This window comes from Tetrao urogallus (assembly GCF_951394365.1).
Source record: "Tetrao urogallus genome assembly, chromosome: Z".
Lineage (NCBI taxonomy): Eukaryota > Metazoa > Chordata > Aves > Galliformes > Phasianidae > Tetrao > Tetrao urogallus.
This window is the reverse complement of record NC_136816.1, coordinates 52,105,319-52,122,660: the sequence shown is the minus strand read 5'-3', so window position 1 is coordinate 52,122,660 and position 17,342 is coordinate 52,105,319. Positions and strand designations below refer to the sequence as shown.

The 17,342-nt window shown below is 41.5% G+C and overlaps 1 protein-coding gene across 2 annotated transcripts in view; it reads left to right on the top strand.

The window, feature by feature from the left end:
* Positions 1–2,145: 2,145 nt before the first annotated feature.
* Positions 2,146–17,342, top strand: part of TBCA (tubulin folding cofactor A) — a gene marked incomplete at its 5' end in the record, with an annotated part of 31,883 nt that continues 16,686 nt past the window's right edge. For both annotated transcript variants that reach the window (XM_079548214.1, XM_079548213.1), the window contains one exon: positions 2,146–2,198. In XM_079548214.1, coding sequence (XP_079404340.1) covers positions 2,146–2,198 — 53 coding nt within the window. The remainder of the gene's footprint in view (positions 2,199–17,342) is intronic.

Here is a 17,342-nt window from a genome sequence, read left to right as displayed (position 1 = left end):
TGGAGCAAGATAAACAGCATGAGAACCAAGGACACCTCCAGAAGAAGAAAGAATGTCTCATGGCTCTGATTGGACAAACACCTGCATGAAAGATTGAAGAGTGTTTTGTAGAATGCTCTGTTGACATGTAAAGGTAGATGGGAAAGTTGTAGAGGTGGATAGAAAAGCTAGAAAAAGAAAATTTGTGAAGGTATATAAGTGATGTGAGAACTTGTAATAAATAATTTGGATCATTCCCATCTGAGTCTGTGCATCAGATGCTGCAAAAACTGTTACTGCTTATCCTTTTACTATCTGCCTGTGTAAAAGTCAGTCTCCCTTCTGTTTATAAGCTCCCTTTAAGTACTGATAGGTCACAACGAGATCTCCCCGAATCCTTCTTTTCTCCAAACCAAACCAGCTCCATCAGCCTGACTTCACAAGGAAGAGGCTTCAACCTTCTCATCATCTTTGTGTCCTCTCGAAAGGCTCCATGTCTGTCTTGTGCTGCAGACCCCAAACCTGGATGCAGTGCTCCAGCAGGGGCTTCACAAAGGCAGAGTATAGGGAGACAATCAACTCCCTCTCCTTGGTGGCCACCCCTCTTATAATGCATTGCAGGATATTGTCAGCCTTCTGGGCTATAAGTGCACACATAATCACAAAATGGCTAGGGTTGGAAGGAACCTCAAGGATCACGAATCTCCAACCCCCCTGCCACAGACAGGGCCAACAACCTCCATATCTAATACTAGACCAGGCTGCCCAGAGCTCATCCAATCTGGCTTTGAACACCTCCAGGGACGGGGCATCCACAACCTGTCTGGGCAGCTGTTCCAGCACATCACCACCCTCATAGTAAAGAATTTCCTCCTGACATCCAACCTAAATCTTCCTTCCTTCAACTTCAAACCATTTCCCCTTGTCCTGCTGTTACCTACCCTTTCAAAGGGTTGATTCCCTCCTGTTTGTAGGCTCCCTTTAGCTACTGAAAAGCTGCAATACGGTCACCCCGCCGCCTTCTTTTCTCCAGGCTGAACAAGCCTGGCTTCCTCAGCCTATCTTAGTAGGGGAGGTGCTCCAGTCCCCTGATCATGTCCGTGGCTCTCCTCTGGACCCTCTCCAACAGCTCCGTGTCTTTCTTGTACTGGGGGCTTCAGACCTGGACACAGTACTGCAGATGGGGCCTCACAAGAGCAGAGTAGAGGGGGACAATCACCTCCCTGTCCCTGCTGGCCACCCCTCATCTGATGGAGCCCAGGATACCATTTGCTTTCCAAGCTGCAAGAGCACTGGAGCTCATTTTCATCCATCAAGACCCACAGGTCCTTCTCTGAAAGGCTGCTCTCAAGGACCACTCCTTCCAGTCTGTATAGATGCTAGAGATTCCTCTGACCCAAGTGCAAAACCCTGCACTTTGCTGAACACACTGCTGGGTTGTGCCAAGATTTTTGTTCACCAGAACTCCTAAGTTCTCCTTCATACGGCTGCTCTCAATGAGTTCTTCTCACAATCTGTACTCATATCTGGGTTTGCCATGACCCAAGTGGAACACCCTGCACTTAGCCTTGTTGAACCTCATTTGTTTCATGAGGACCCACTTTTCAAGCCTTTCCAGGTCCTCTGGATGGCATCTCTCCCTTCCATGGCATCAGCTGCACCACTGAGCTTGGTGTCACCAGCAAACTTGCTCAGCGTGCACTCAAATCCACTATCTAGGTCGCTGGTAAGGATTTTAAAGAGCTTAGCCAAAGCCTTGCAGGGACTGGCCCACCTGGTGAGCCTTAGCTTCAACTAATTACAAGCACAAAGGAAGAAAGCCTTAAACTGCCGTTCAGTAATAACACTAAGGCTGAAGCCACAGCGCTGCTGTTGCGTTCTCAGTTATTTCGGGGCAGAAAAACTTCTCCAGCTTGCTGCCCCTCTGCTCACGCCGCAGTCACCCCTCAGTCCGCAGCCCGGAGCCGCCGCCACGGGGACGGAAGAGCTGGGAGCGGCTCCGCGGAGCGCCACCCCCCCTTCACCCCGCCTCCCCTCTCCGCCGTGCAGGCTGCCGTCCGTTCGGCGCATGCGGACGGCCGTGTTGCTCAGTCACGGGCCTCCGCCGCTCCCACCGTGCCCTCCGCCCGTGCGCCGTAGGGCCCCGGCCCGCTCTGCAGCCCCGCCATGGCCGATCCCCGCCTGAGGCAGATCAAGATCAAAACCGGCGTCGTGAAGCGGTGAGTGTGGGAGGGCTGGCGGGCGCCCCGGCCCCGCCGCCACGCGTTGGGCGCCGCTGGGCCCGGCGGGCGATGCTCGCGGCGGTGCCCGGTCCGCCGGCGGCATTCGTCCTGCGCGGGGGCGGCTGTGGCTGCGCCAGAAGTTGCGCCGTGGCTGCCGGCTTCTCCCGCCTAGGGAAGAGGCCTGCCGCCGCCACAGCTGCGGGGTTTTGTTCTGAATCCTCAGCGGTTGGAGAGCCGAGGGCAGTCACGCTGCCGTGTCGGGGTCCGAGCGGCCTTGCTGGACTCCTCGAGGGGCAGCCTGCCTGAGCTGCTCTACCAAACAGATGCTGAAATACTCGGCGGTCGGTTTTCCATGCCGCCAAGTTGGTTGTAGATTTGGTAGCCGCCTCTCAGTTTTGTCTGCTCTACGTGCTGTTCACCTCTAAGAAGTGAAGCCGGGAAAACTGACAAAGTGACTTGACACACCAATCAGTTATGTCAAGCAGGTATTCCCTTTATTACAGCGCTGGGTGCATGCGTGGGGGATCGCTCCACCAACATGCACATCGAAGAGGGGAACTACTACATATTTAAAGGCATAGCATATACTTACTTGTCCATTACACTCCAAGGACATGGGCAGAAGTTCCAAGAAATAATTAACATCTCTGGTGGTCATGGGATGAAGGCTAATAGTCATTCTTGCTGTAAATTTCCAACCTTTTAAGGAAGGGTAGCTCATACCAGTTCCCACTCGTATCACATTGAGCTGAAGCAACTGTTTTGCCATCTTATCTTCAACAACAGGACATCTATTCTACTTTCTTCGCTTGACACCAAGCTCCACGGCCTCCTCTGCATTCTGTTCGTGATCTTACATTTATACAAGCCTCTTGTCGTTCAGCTTGTATCCACTCAGGTTATATGAAGGGCTGTTCTCAAAATATAGCAAAGCTGTTCTCATGATTCAGAAGCATGCACTTAATCCCTGTGAATCTTTCTTGTTACGGTTGTTAGGAAAAGCCTTTAGTGTGAAATATTTGGTTGCAGGCACTAGGACCTACTGAGTCTGCACTGGTTCAGGCGTGAATAGGAGTTGCAATGTGTGCCAGATCAGGACATTAAGTAGAATAGTCTTATGCAATTGGCTTTGTATTGTAACCTATTTTAGTTGGTAGAAGCCTAAAAGTAGATTGGACGTGCTTTCTAACACCCTATAGGTTGGGAAGACTGGAGTTAAACACTAGCAAAGTAACATGTACAGAGTTTTGTTTTTATGGATACATTTTTAGTTCCTAGTCTCAAAATGCAGAGCAACTCTCAAGTGCAGCTGCAAACAAGAAATTGATTATGTACCCTATTTCCTGTCACTGTGCAGGGTGTGCAGATTATGAACTCACGTTGTTTTTCAGCAAGGGATTTTAAGTGCAGTCTGAAATGACTGGGTGGCTGCTTTTTGCTTTGGGTTCCTTCTGTGACATAGGTTATGGTTACCGGCCTGGCTAGGCAGCAACACTGTAAATGCTTCTTTGCATTTTGAAGTGTTTCCTGTTTTGTGTCTGTGTTTTATAGGCGGAGTACTCTGAAGTGTGGAAAAGCTACCATTACTTAGGCCATCATCTTTTTTTTTTTCCCAATCTGTGTTCTTTCATTTGGTCAAAGGAGTAACTTACAGGTGTTTTCTGAGAAACCTGGTATATCTGATAAATGACAAGTAGTTCGTTGAAATTCCTACAGTAGCTTATTGCTGCTGCTTGATAGTTTCTCCAAAATAACTGTGTGGTAATGCCTAATAGCTTTTCAGATGACCATTACTTCATACAGCATCACAAAAGCTACCTGAACAAGGTTTTCCTTCAAGTCTGTAAATTGGGAAACAAGGGAAATGTACATCAAATAATGAGTCTCCAGTCAGAGGTGGTGCATGCCTGCCTGTTTGCTTGTGTGTTGAATACTGTGCCATATAGCTGTGTCACTTTGGACCTGAAAACAGTTCTGTGGTCCCAGTGCAATTATGCATGAAAGATAACTGTACATGGGGCTACTTCGGTGTCTATATGCCATTGTCCTCAGTGCTTCTAGATCTGAGATTAGTTTATACATTCTTAGTCTTAGTCTTTGTACTGCTTCTGTAGTTTCAGTGAGTCTGAGAAAGCCAATTAGAAGTTAGTAGTGTGTTATGCTGAGTACAGTTGGACTTTGCCTTTACAGTTGGACAGAGCCCCCTCACAAAGTCTGTCATGGAGCAGATTACAAACATTTAAAAAGAATAGATGAGTTACTGTAGTGATAGATATAACAGGCTCCAGGCTGCCATGAATAAATTCTGCTGCTATTTATTATTTATAATTTAGCTGCAGTAGCGCTAATGCACGATGGTAGTGGTAGCAAGATGCAGACCAGCCTAAGCATTCTTCACCCATTGGGTGGCACAGTGCTTACCAAAGAGGTGTCCTTGTCTTGCTGGAGGAGGAGGAACACAGCTTCACATCTCTTACCTCCCTGTTCTCCTTCAGGCTATTTTCCTCTCCACTCTCTTATATCCTAAACCTGATGTTTCTGTCCCTGGGGTGACATTTAATATGGTTTATTAATTACAGTGTAGAGTCGAGTACAGCAGTCATACATGTTTAGCATGTTCTTCTTAGTGTTTTGTTTTGTTGTTCTTGTTTTGTTTTCTTCCTTGTTGACTTAATGCATGGAAATCCATGGGTTTTTGTTTTAATTCTGTCACAGTTTTGTTGCATCTGAGTTACAAAGTAAGCTGCTTAAGTTCCTAGTATTAGTCCAGTTGCAATGATATTAATAGTTATATGAATAATATAAAATACTCTTTTTCTCCACCTTTAATCTGAATTTACTGAATATGATATGTTCAACGTATGTTGGAAAATCGTTCTTTGTTATCCTAAAACTGGTTTTACTCATCCCTTCAGATTGCACTCCTTTGATCACTACTTGGCTATAGATGAGTTGTTCACTGCATTGGGGCATTTCACAGCTTCCTGTGCCTCTGTTTTCAAGGACTCTGCTAATCATCCCGCTCTTGTTTGATCTTCTGTGCTGCTTTTTTTGTTCAACGTTAGAAGCAGCTCATTCTTACTAAAATACGCTTGTTAGTGAAAGAAAGCCAATACAGGAGTGTCATGCCATTCAGTTGTAGAAGCTGAACAAAAGCAGTAAGTGGTACCTGGTCAGAACTGTAGTTAAGCTCCTGAAGAAGGACTCCTGGCTGGCCAAGACAAGCCCAGGCAAAGCCTTACTACTGCTGAAAACTACCTTGTTAGCCAATACAAATACTGTGGCCTTTTAAGGGTAATGGTAACAAAATATGTAATAAGTTAAAGCATAGTTTAGGAGCACTGCATAGGTGAGCAGTCCTCTGATGTGAAACTATTGCCAGTTGTGATAGGAGGCTTACCTTTAGTTATGGTCTGACACCAACCTAAAACTGAGCTGCTGTGTCACAGCTTCCTCCTTAGAGGTCCACACATCTGTGTATTTCAGGGTGTTGATATGATGAAAAATAAACTAGACTTAAAGAAAAAAAAATATTTTGAAGAGTGAGGCATGCAACACTGTGTACAAAGGGTGTGAGGAGTTCAAGTGCAGTCAACAGGATTCACTTTTGCTTTTTGCTGTGTGAATAAGAGAGTGCTCTCTGTTTGAGTTTTGTGTGATTACAATATACAGATCTATACTCTGCAGTAGCTGGACTACTGTAAGGAAATGTAACATTCTTCCAAGGCACCTTTGAGCTCATGTGGGCAAGCTCAAAGTTAACTTTCTTGTTTCCTTCTTGGTAACCCTGCTTATCTTTTAAAATCCCGTTTATGTTTTCAGCAGAGTAGCACTGTGATTAAACGCTTCATACCTTAAGTTAGTTTGATGCATCAATAGAAACTGTACTTTTATTATGTAGCCTGAGCACTTGAAACACATGGGCTGTTTCTGGCTTGGCTTTCATAGGTCTCAATGACAGCAGCAGCTGCTCACTTCTGTGGCAGTTGCACACACAGATGCAAGAATAGGCATGGTTTTGTTCCACTCCACCTCTTCTTCTCAAACTAGAAGCTTTATTCAGTACTCTGTACTGCAGCTGTTGTGCATGTGACTTGAGTGAGTTTGGGAACTTTCTTATTTTCTCCTCATTTGGAACTATAGAATCTGTATAGGTATTTTATTCATGATGTGTGAGAGAGCACGTAAGTATTAATAAACATGCCAAGAATGACTGACTCAATATTTCAGTCGTTTTCTCCTTGTATTTTTCTGTGTTTGCAGTTTAGAAAACTGCATTGAATTCAGTCTATAAAGCTGATTTTTCAAGCATGTTCAATGCTCAGACTGCACAAGTATACCAAAATAAGTATGGGTCAAGAACTACTGGGATGTTCTGCACTTTCTTGGCACTTCATTTGTCTGTTTTTAATCGCCTGCTGTAGCTCACTCTTATGAGTTATCTAACTCATTACTTTTTGAACTAAGAACAAAGCAGGTGTTTAATGTGGGATTTTTTTAATCTGTATATTACAGATTCTTTGTGTATTCTTCTCAAGAGACTGTTGTACTTGTGGATAATTTACTTGCCTTTGTGTTTCTTCCTTGTTATGTATTAATGAAGGGAACTTTAACTATGAACGGGGAGAATCTCTTGCATTTTCAGACAAAACTAATAGCCAGGTGATTGCATACTTTCGTTACCCAGTATTCAAATAAGTAGATTTGATGAGCGTGATTAGTATTTGTTGTATTTGTGATTTATGTCGTAGCAAGAAGTATTATTTAATCATTTCAAAATAGTCTTACTCTCAGTAGTCCAAGCTCAAAAACCCGCTTCAGAGTAAATGAATTGATCTTTAAACAAATAAATAAATCTTATACTCATTTCAGATCAGCAAGGGTTTTAAAAACTACTGTGAACAAAGTAAGTTGGGGCATGTGAAAATAGCACTGATATTTGCCCATAGTTTCCATCTGGTTAAATGGAAGTGACACCAGTAGATTAGAATGAGACTAAGACAATTCACATTGCAATTGTGCTAGTTTAACTTTAACAATCTTTTAACACTCTTGTTTAAATGTGGCTGACATACCATAATTACAAATCTACAAGCCTTGATTATAGAATTTTACATCATGAACCTATGGGGAAAGTGTATTGATTTTTGTGAAGCAGCCCTTTTTAAAACCACCTTTCTAAAACTATGGAATCTTCCCAAGATTGTTTTTTCGCCCGCAGCACTGGTAAAGTTACTGCTTTTTCTCTTTGTGAAATATCACCATTCTAAGTTGCATTGCCAATTAACTTACATTATCAAGGTTCTGCTTTTTTAAAGTAAAGAAAGTTCTGAAAGTTACACAGTGCAGTTGATTTCTTTTATAAATATAAATCTAAACTGTTTAATTTTTGTATTATTTTACTGCTGAGCTCAGGATACATTTTGTACAAGTGAAATGAAATGTTGCAGAGAATGCAAATTTGTATTGCTGCATGATGTGTCTTGCTAACTCAAAAACAGAAGTAGTTTATTTTCTTGGTTACTCAAGAACTGTGCTATCTCTGGTGTAGATCTCAAATTTTTTCCATCTTCTGTCTACCACATGAATTACGTCTGCTTCCTTGCTTGTTTTGCGCATTAGCCATGGGCACCGGTTCTGACTCTGACTATTAAGAAACTTCTGATAAGAAACTCATGTCTCTTTTCTTTATTCTCATTATAAATAGAAGATTTTATGTAACAGCTGCTGATTAGCTGAATTAATGTAAAGGACTGGGATATGCTGTGTTATATTAGTTATTGGGGAACGATCTGCAGAGCTGCTCAGCTATACTGTGTCAGCATGATAAAGCTATTTCATGTGTTTATCCACTGCTTATCCAAGAGCACAGGCATTCAGGAGGGTGAATGTGCTGCATGCACTGTTGGATGCACACTGACTCTATCCAAATTAAAGAACCTTTCTCAAAGTGCAGGAGCATTGTGTAGCTGCTGTCTAGGGTTGTCACCAGCTCCATCCTGGAGTTCTAACAGCATACTCTATAAATTTGGGTCCAGTTCCAGACAGAATTGTTTGTTAGTCCAGAGATACTTAGATATGGTTTAAGTACCTCCTATGTTCCTCCTAGGATCATACAGAAAGTCTTGAGATGGCCCTACATTTGAAAGCCACTACGGTCTTCTGGAGTTATTGTCTGTCCTGTGTAAAAACTGCTCTGTGTGAACTAGATTAAGACACTACAACTGCATTTACACAGTACTTAGTTAACACCTATTAACATATAGTTGACAATTCAAATAGTGAATTTAAGGGTAGTTGCAATCTGATTTTATTCACCAGAAGCATTGCTACTTCTTTTTGAAGGATTTATTTTTTCTTATGTTTCTAAGTGTATGCTTTCTTTTAAACTTTAGGACTACCAAACAATATACACATAAACCTTTTTAAATTACATTTTCCTTTCTTTAAGTAGCTGTGAGAAGAACGTCACTTTGTGTTAATTTTCTTCTCTTGTGAAAATTGCATAGATTCTTTTTAAAAATGATTTTAATTTCATTTTTGAGTAGATGTAAACTCTACTTGCATTGGGGGGAAATTTAAATTAGTAATGCTGGAACCTTTAGAAGATTGAGTTCTTTGCATTTCTTCCTCCTCCATTTCTTATTGGGGGGGAAGGGGGGAGAGAGAAGGAAAACAACAAAAACTCTGTAATATCTTCATCATCAACAGTGTGATCAAGTGCACTCTCAGCAAGTTTGCAGATGACACCAAGCTACGTGGTGTGATCAGCATGCCCCAGAGATGGAATGCCATTCAGAGACCTAGATAGGCCTGAGCAGTGGGCCCAGGAGAACCTCATGAGATTCAACAAATCCAACTGCAAGGTCTTGCACCTTGATCAAGGCAACCCCCACTATCAGTACAAGCTGGGGGGGTATAAGGATGGAGCACAGCCCTGCTGAAAAGGACCAGGGGGTGCTGGCAGATGGGAGGCAGATGGGCCAGCAATGGGCCCTCGTAACCCAGAAAGCCAATGGTATCCTGAACTGCATCAAAAGAATCATGGCCAGCAGGATGAGAGCAGCTGCACTCTGTGTTGCTAAGACCTCACCTAGAGGACTGCACCCAGATGTAGATTAATCAGTACAGAAGAGATGTAAACCTGCTGGATGCATCCAGAGAAGGGGCACAAAAATGATCCGAGAGATGGAACACCTCTCCCACAAGGACAGACTGAGGGAGCTGGGCCTGGTCATCCTGAAGAAAAGGCTCTGGGAACATCTGATAGCAGCCTACCAATATCTAAACAGGTGCTATAGAAAAAAAGACAGGCTCTTTAGCAGCATCTGTTGTGATAACACAAGGTACATGGTTTCAAATTAAAAGAAGGGAGATTTAGATTAGATAAAAGAAAAACGTTTTTTACAGTAGGGGTGGTGAAGCACTGCAACAGGTTAGTCAGAGAACTGGTGGATGCCCTGTCCCTGGAGACATTTAAAGGCTGCCTGGACCAGCTTCTGAGCAACCTGATATAGCTGTAGGCGTCTCTGTTCGTTGCAGGGGAGTTGGACTAGATGGCCTTTAAAGGTCAGAAATATTGATTTTTGCGTGCTGAATCAGAATGTGAATCTACAGGGGGGGAAAATAAAAAACAATTCTATAGTAATGCTTAGTGTATAGAAGATGTTATAGCTGCACTGACAATCCTAGTATATAACAGCTTGACTTTAAGTATTGTTAAATTCTATACATTGTATAAGTGGAGTGCTCATTCAGGATCAGGAGACCTATACTATTTCCTTAGGCTGTATTGGTATTTTTCCTTTGTGAACTGACTGCAGACATTTTTAGGACTTTAGTTCAACTTCGACGAGCATTTTAACACTTCCATTTTGCTTTTCAGATCTGTTTCCATCAGGGATTGGTAGAGTTATGGTGGTGTGGGTGTTGCCCCACAAGAGGCTCCATTTCTTATTCTTCTATGTCTAGAACTGAAGTTCTGGGATTCCTTTGTACTTAAAATCCTCAAATTCTCAATTCTGAGAATTCAAATTCTGTTGCATTCTGTTCTGTGCCACTCAGAATTTTTACTGCTTCAGAATCTCTTCAGGATGAGTTGATTAACTTTCTACTTTTTTCTAAGTATACTCTTCAGCCATCAGAGATTCTCTTTCAGTTCTTATGCAGGTGCAGTTCCCCTGTACTTCTTTGCTTCCAACCAAGTTGCTTCTAGTAGTACTTCAGCAAATCCTTTGCCCCAGCCAGCATCATCTGCTTTTTGAGTAATTCACGAGTGAAGAGCTTTCATACTGGATGCCTTTGCTGGATTCTTCCATTCTTTGCTATATTTGCCCTGCTGCATGTTACCACTGACTGCTGGTGTTCGTTAATGCTGTAGTAAAGCAGACTTTCTTAGTGGAGGAAAACAGCAGCATCAGCTGTTGCCATTGAAAAATAAAATATTTGCAGTATCTTGGACTGGAAGATCATGAAAATAGCTGGTGACAGTGTGGGGAAAAAAATGCCAAACCCTGGAGATTGAGGAAGATCTAATATTTTAAGTAAGAATTGAATATTTTGTCTTTTAATCAAATGAAAAGGTGCTACAAAATCCAAGAGCAAGTTATTTTTAAGCTGAAAAAACTTTCTGAGTTCTAAAACACCTTGGAAATGATTTTCATTGTCTTCTCAGTAACAATTTCAGACAAACACCAACCCTGCAAAGTTAACCTGAAAATGTCGTGGTGACTCAGGTCTATAAGCTATAGAAGTAGAAAGAGTTAAAATGATTTATATACTTGTATGTGGTATGTACTCAACTGTGGTATCACAGTTTGACTCAATAAGAATAATCTTTTTTTAATGATTTTCACACCATCAAGAAAATTAATGCGTGAACTAGAGATCTGACCTAAGTTAAAGCATATGGCAGCTGTTGATACCTGTGTTAAGTTTCATCTTTCTTTCCTCCTTTCTTCCTTGACTTTTCCCCCTAGGCCTAATTCTGTAATGAAAGAGAGCTTATGTAACTTCTTTGAAACCAAGAATGTGCATAAGTAATAAACAGATTTGGGACCAGATACTTCAGGTTCTACAGACCAGTGTTACTACAGATGTTGAATTAACTGTGCTGTAAATGTGCATAATGTTAATACATCGTTAGTTATGCTATAACTAACAACAACAACAACAACAACAACAAAAAACGCTGTGCAGTTATACTGGTATTGATTTTTAGATGAGAACAAAGTCAGCATAGATATTTCATTGTCTACTCAATACATTTTGTCATCTTTGAGTTTTCCGTGTTCTTAGCGTACATTCTTATACACTGTGATTAGCGTTTACATTAGTTTTGAAGAGATCATAGTATCATAGAAGTGCCAAGATCGGAAAAGACCTCCACGATCATCCAGTCCAGCTGTCTGCCTATCACCAGTATTTCACACTAAACCATGTCACAAGATGTACGACATCTAAATGTTTCTTGAACATCTCCAGGCTTGGTGACTCCACCACTCCCTGAACAGCTCCTTCCAGCACCTGACCACTCTTTCTCAGAAGTAGTTTTTCTTATCTTCCAACCTGAATCTCCTCTTGAGGTCACTCCCTCTTGAGGTCAACGTGAGGTCACTCCCTCTAGTCCTATCACTAAATGAGAGAAGAGACTGATCCACCCCTCACCACAGCCTCCCTTCAGGTAGTTAATTGTCTCCCCTGAGCCTCCTCTTCTCCGGACTAAATAATGTGTTCCCTCATCTGCTCCTCATAAGACTTGTGCTCCAGACTCTTCACCAGCTTTGTTGCCCTCTGAACATAATCCAGAGTCTCCACATTTTATAGTAAGTGGCCTAAAACTGAATATAGTACTCAAGGTGCGACTTCACCAGTGCTGAACAGAGAAGAGTGATCACTTCCGCACTCCTGTCAGCATCGCTATTTCTGATACAAACGAGGATGCTATTGGCCTTCTTGGCCGCCTCGGCACACTGCTGGCTCATGTCCAGCCAAGCATCAAGCAATACACGCAGGTCTGTTTCCTCTACACAATCTTCCAGCCACTCTACTCCAAGCCTGTAGCGTTGGCTGTGGTTGTTGTGGCCAAAGTGCAGGACCCAGCACTTGGTCTTGTTGAACTCTTCATCCCTCTGGCCTCAGTTCAGCGATCCAGCCTGTCCAGACCCCTTTTCAGGGCCTTCCCACTCCCAGGCAGATTGATGCTTCCTCCCAGCTTGGTGTAATCTGCAAACTTACTGAGAGTGCACTCAATCTCCTTGTCGAGATCATCAGTAAAGATATTAAACAGGAGAACACCAACATATTAAACTGGGGAACACCACACATGACCAATCACCAGCTGGATTTAACTCCATTCACCACCACTCTCTCCAGCCAGTTGTTTACTCAGCAAAGAGTGTACCTGTCCAAGCCATAGGCTGCCAGGAAATTCTCCAGGAAAATGCTGTGGGAGACAGTGTCAAACTTTGCTGAAGTCTGGTTAGATGGTATGTTGGCAATCATCTGTTCTAGCTCCCTTAGCACCCTCAGGTAAATAAATACACACTCTTTCATTAGTGAAGCTATTTAAATAGCAAAATTGAGAAATGCTGACTTTCTCTGGTCTTCAGAGTTTCGCTGAGTGCACTCAGTTCAGTCAGGGAGGTGCTTCCTATGTTGTTTTTTCTAATACTAGGAGCAGTCTTTATCTGTTGGCTTAAGCTTACTGGTAGCATTCTAGCTTGTGCATAACCTGTTTTGTTGGGTATCTGGAGATGGGGGAAACATACCAAGAATAGTAGTGTGTGCTTGCATTGTTTTCATTTTACCACTTTTGCTTGGAATTCCATTATTTCTGCCTGTTAATGTGGAAAAGTGTTAAGTTTTCATCTACATAGTACAGATGTTCTTAATTTCATTATGTAAAAACAACTTGTCTAACAGTAGAAAAAAAGATTGAAGAAAACCTCCTGCTGTGCTGTCCACTGTGCATATTTGATTTTCACACGTCTAACTTAAGAACTCCCATGTACTTCCTATGGCTCTCTGGTCAGAGGGGTAGCTTTTTTTGCTATTGTTAATGATGCTCCTCCAGAAGAGAATGCTGGAGATGACGTATAAGGAACAGGGAAGGAACTTATGTATCTTTGGGAAATGAGAAAAGAGACGAATCTGAGGCTTTTTCAGTAGAAGCCAGGAGTTGAACAGTCTGGTGCAAATCTGCACCCCGAATAGATTAGGACGATAGTCTCTTGGGAAATTGGTGTCACCCTAAATTTGAACTTCTCCTTCTGGGCCCTGCCTTCTGCACTTCTCTGGTGTCTGACATTAGTCTCAAATCTTTTGCTGAGCTTGCTCAATTTCCTTAATGTGGGAGAAAAACTGACAGCATTTTTTTCTTACTTTGTTAATTTCCTGGTTTGATGAACTGAATTTGGCTCATGGAGATAATTGTTTGAGCATTAGTGTTGACAGGGATGTATGCTGGGGGCAGGGAATAGTTGCTCTGTTGAGCAGCGGTCCGTTTTTTGAAAGACTGGGAGAAGCTAGTGAAATGTTCTTACTTTGTTTGGGTTATTATTTTGCTATTTCTAGGGGTTATAAACTTCTGCTTCAGAGTCCAGAAGATAACTAAGGAAAATAAGATTGTTATAAGTAGATTTAAACTGAACATTTGAGAGTCTTCATTGAAAATTTATGTGGCAGTCTGTAGGTTGAAAAGAGCTGTTCTAAACAGAGGCTTGAAGTATGAAAATCACCTATTGTTAGTAGCATGCAATTTGCCACATTTTACATTTCTTATTTATTTCGAAGTGTGAAAGGAGAGGAAAGATTTGAGAATTTTGGGTTAGATTTATTTTAAAAGGGGAAAAACTAAAGGAAAATTTCAGTCATTAGTTTGTACCTGGATTATATACCAGGTGTCTGTAACCAAAAGATCTCACATGCTTTGTGATATTCCACTGAACTGTAAAACTTGCCAGGAAGCAGAATAGGACACGTAAAATGTATATATATAAAATTAAAATGTATATGTATGAAATTAAACTTCCTTCTCACATACTTTTTTTTTTTTTTTTTTTTTTTAATAACATCTGATCCAAGTGTAGTATATGCAATCCTATTCACTTAGCTGGAGACAGTCTGTCTTGTATAACTTTTTAAATAACTTACTACTTACACTGATTTTGTTAACTTCTTAAAATTATTAAAATATCTTCAGATTTGAGACCTTATCTTGAAACTTTAGGATAAAGACTGAATTGTGAAGAAAAAGCTTTATGGCCAAAAAGCAGATATTTCCAAGGCTGAAAATCAAGTCAGAGGGGAAAGAGATCCAAAAAATCATAAAAGCAAAATTGCTTTTTATTATTTCTAGTGGATGATTGTAGAGCAGAAATAGAAATCACTTGTAACCTAAGTAATAATTTTCTAACATGGCTAGATCCTATAAGGAGAAAAATTGTGTTTTAAAGTAGGTATGTCATTGACAGAGTAACAATCTCATCATGGTCTCAGGCTCTCACACAAAGATAGTCTAATCTCTTCTGTTTATCATAGAATCATAGAATCATTTGAGTTGGAAGGAACATTCAGAGGTTATCCCTTCCATCTTCCCTGCTGTGAACAGGACAGCTACAGCTATATGATGTTGCTGAGAGCCTGGTCCAGCCTGACCTTGAGTGTCTCCAGGGATGGGGTATCCACCAGTTCTCTGTTCCAGTGCCTTGTTACCCCTATCATAAAAAACTTTTTTTCATATATCCAGTCTAAATCTTCCATTTTTTAGTTTGAAACCATTTCCATTGTCCTACCACAACAGACTGTTAAAGAATCTGTCCCCTTCTTTCTTACAGCCTTGCTAATATCCTCCCTTTAGTAATTTTCACAGGATTAACTGCAGTAAATATGTGTATTTCTAGGTTTGCTTTAAGAAGCTGTGATGTTCATGGTGATATTTTGAAGAATGTAGTGTTGTAGTTCTTGGAGAAGGGGAGGAAGACTGTGAATGTCTGAAGTTAAAGGAGTTAGAAACTGAATTTTATTCATCTTCTTTCCACTCCCTAAAGAGGGACCAAATTAAGAGAGCTTCTTTTACAGGCAGATTCACTGAGGTTTTGAAGTTTTGAGGGAATATGGGATGAAGAACCTTGTGTAGTAATGGTCCTATGCTTCCTGTGCTCCTTACCGTAGATTTCCTGAAGAAAATACATTAAATTACAGAAATGTTTGATTTGCTCTCTTTATATCAGTGTAGATAGAGAATAAAAAGAACAGATCTGTATTGGACTTTGAATGCTTAAATAGTGTGTACACTTATTGACTAAAACTGAAATTTTGGCTACAGGATTTCTTTAGCCACTTACCAAAGACTTTTCAGCATCTTTTACATGGCATAAAATAGTATTCATTGCTTTCAGAACAGATCAACCCTACAAGTATGTTTTATTTTACAAAACTATGGACAGTGGTTTGCAAACATAGTATTTGTGGATATTAGGCTTAACGGTAAACATGAAACTCTTGCTTTATTGGTCTCTGACATCATGGTTCAATCATAAGGATATCTTTAAGACTTCCAAGTAACATTTTCAGAACTTTTGGCATAATAAAATGCAAAGGGCTGTAATGTCACATGGATGTTTAAGATGTTCCTATGGATGTCCATGAATTCTGGCAGCTGTTAATGTATTTCAAGGAGGAAATGCCGAAGGAAACATACTGACTGAAATCCTTGAGAAGAATGGGAGGTATGTTTGCATGACAAGTGTAATTTCTAAAGAATTACACCCATCTGAAGTATTGCCATATTAACACCATAAAGCACTTCCTTTTGGAGTAACTCCAAGACTTTGGATTAGTACAAAGGCTGCTCTGAAAGCAGTGCTTCCTATTTTATGACGTTGGTCCATGATGTTAGAGGCAGATGTTGGTGGTATGGCATTAGAGGCTGAACTTTCCCACCAGCACTCTGTGACATTTTGTTGCCGTGTGACAGAGTCGCATCTGACAGGGAAATGTGAATGAAGAAAAACATGGAATTGAATTCCTCCATGTGGGAAAAATGTACCCACTGACATTTATCTACCCTTGCTGAATGTTTGTGGAGACAGTGAGGTAATGGGTGGATGTTTCAGCAGTGGCAGCAGCAACATGAAAGACAAGCCACATTCCAAATGGCCATGGACAGCAGTCACACCATGAAATGGAGAGCGACTGTCAGCTTATTCATACAAATTGGTGGATTGTGACCAGGGAACTGTGTGCAGAGCTGAATATTGGCTTCAGTTTGTTGGAAATGGCACTGGCAACATTTGAATATTGAAAAGTTTGCACCAGGTGGATCCCGTGAATGCTCACACAGGCAAATAAATGCATATGCAAGTTTGTCAGGACCTACTGAATCAATACAAGGATGAAAGTGAATTTCCTGGATTGCATCATCATCAGTGATGAGATGTGGTGTCACCACTGAGAGCCAGAGTCAAAATGACAGTCCATGGAGTGGCAAGATGTAAATTTCCCATCAAATACAAATTTTAGTATGAAGCCTTCAGTGGTTAAAATGATGTGCACCATCTTTTGTGTTAGGAAAAGAGTGATACTTCTGGATTTTCTGGAATGCAGACAATCCATCAACTCTGACTGCTACATCACAGTGCGGACTAAAGTGAAGGCTTGGATTTCCAGATTCAAACAGGAGAAGAAGACAACCTTTTTCTTGCTACATGGTAATGCCAGGTCTCATACCAGAACATAAGACTGTGGAGCACATTGCCAGTCTTAGCTGGATTGTGCTACCACACCCACTGTATAGTCCAGATTTGGTGCTTTCTGACTTCCATCTGTTTAGATCAGTGAAAGATAGACTGCATGGGCAACATTTTCCTGCCAAGTATGCCAGCACAGCAGCTGTGACACAGTGGATCACCTCCACTGGTGCAGATTTTTTGGAGTGTGGCATGCAGGCACTTGTTCGTAACTAACAAAAATGCACAGGTGATTATGTTGAAAAATAGCTTATTGTAGCTGAGAATTTACTCTTATCAAATAGTGTTTCCATGCTCTTTGTATCTGTTTGGTTTCTGTGGAAATAAATAGGAGGCATTACTTTCAGAACAACCAATGTAGAAAGAAAAAATATACATTTCTCTTGCTGTT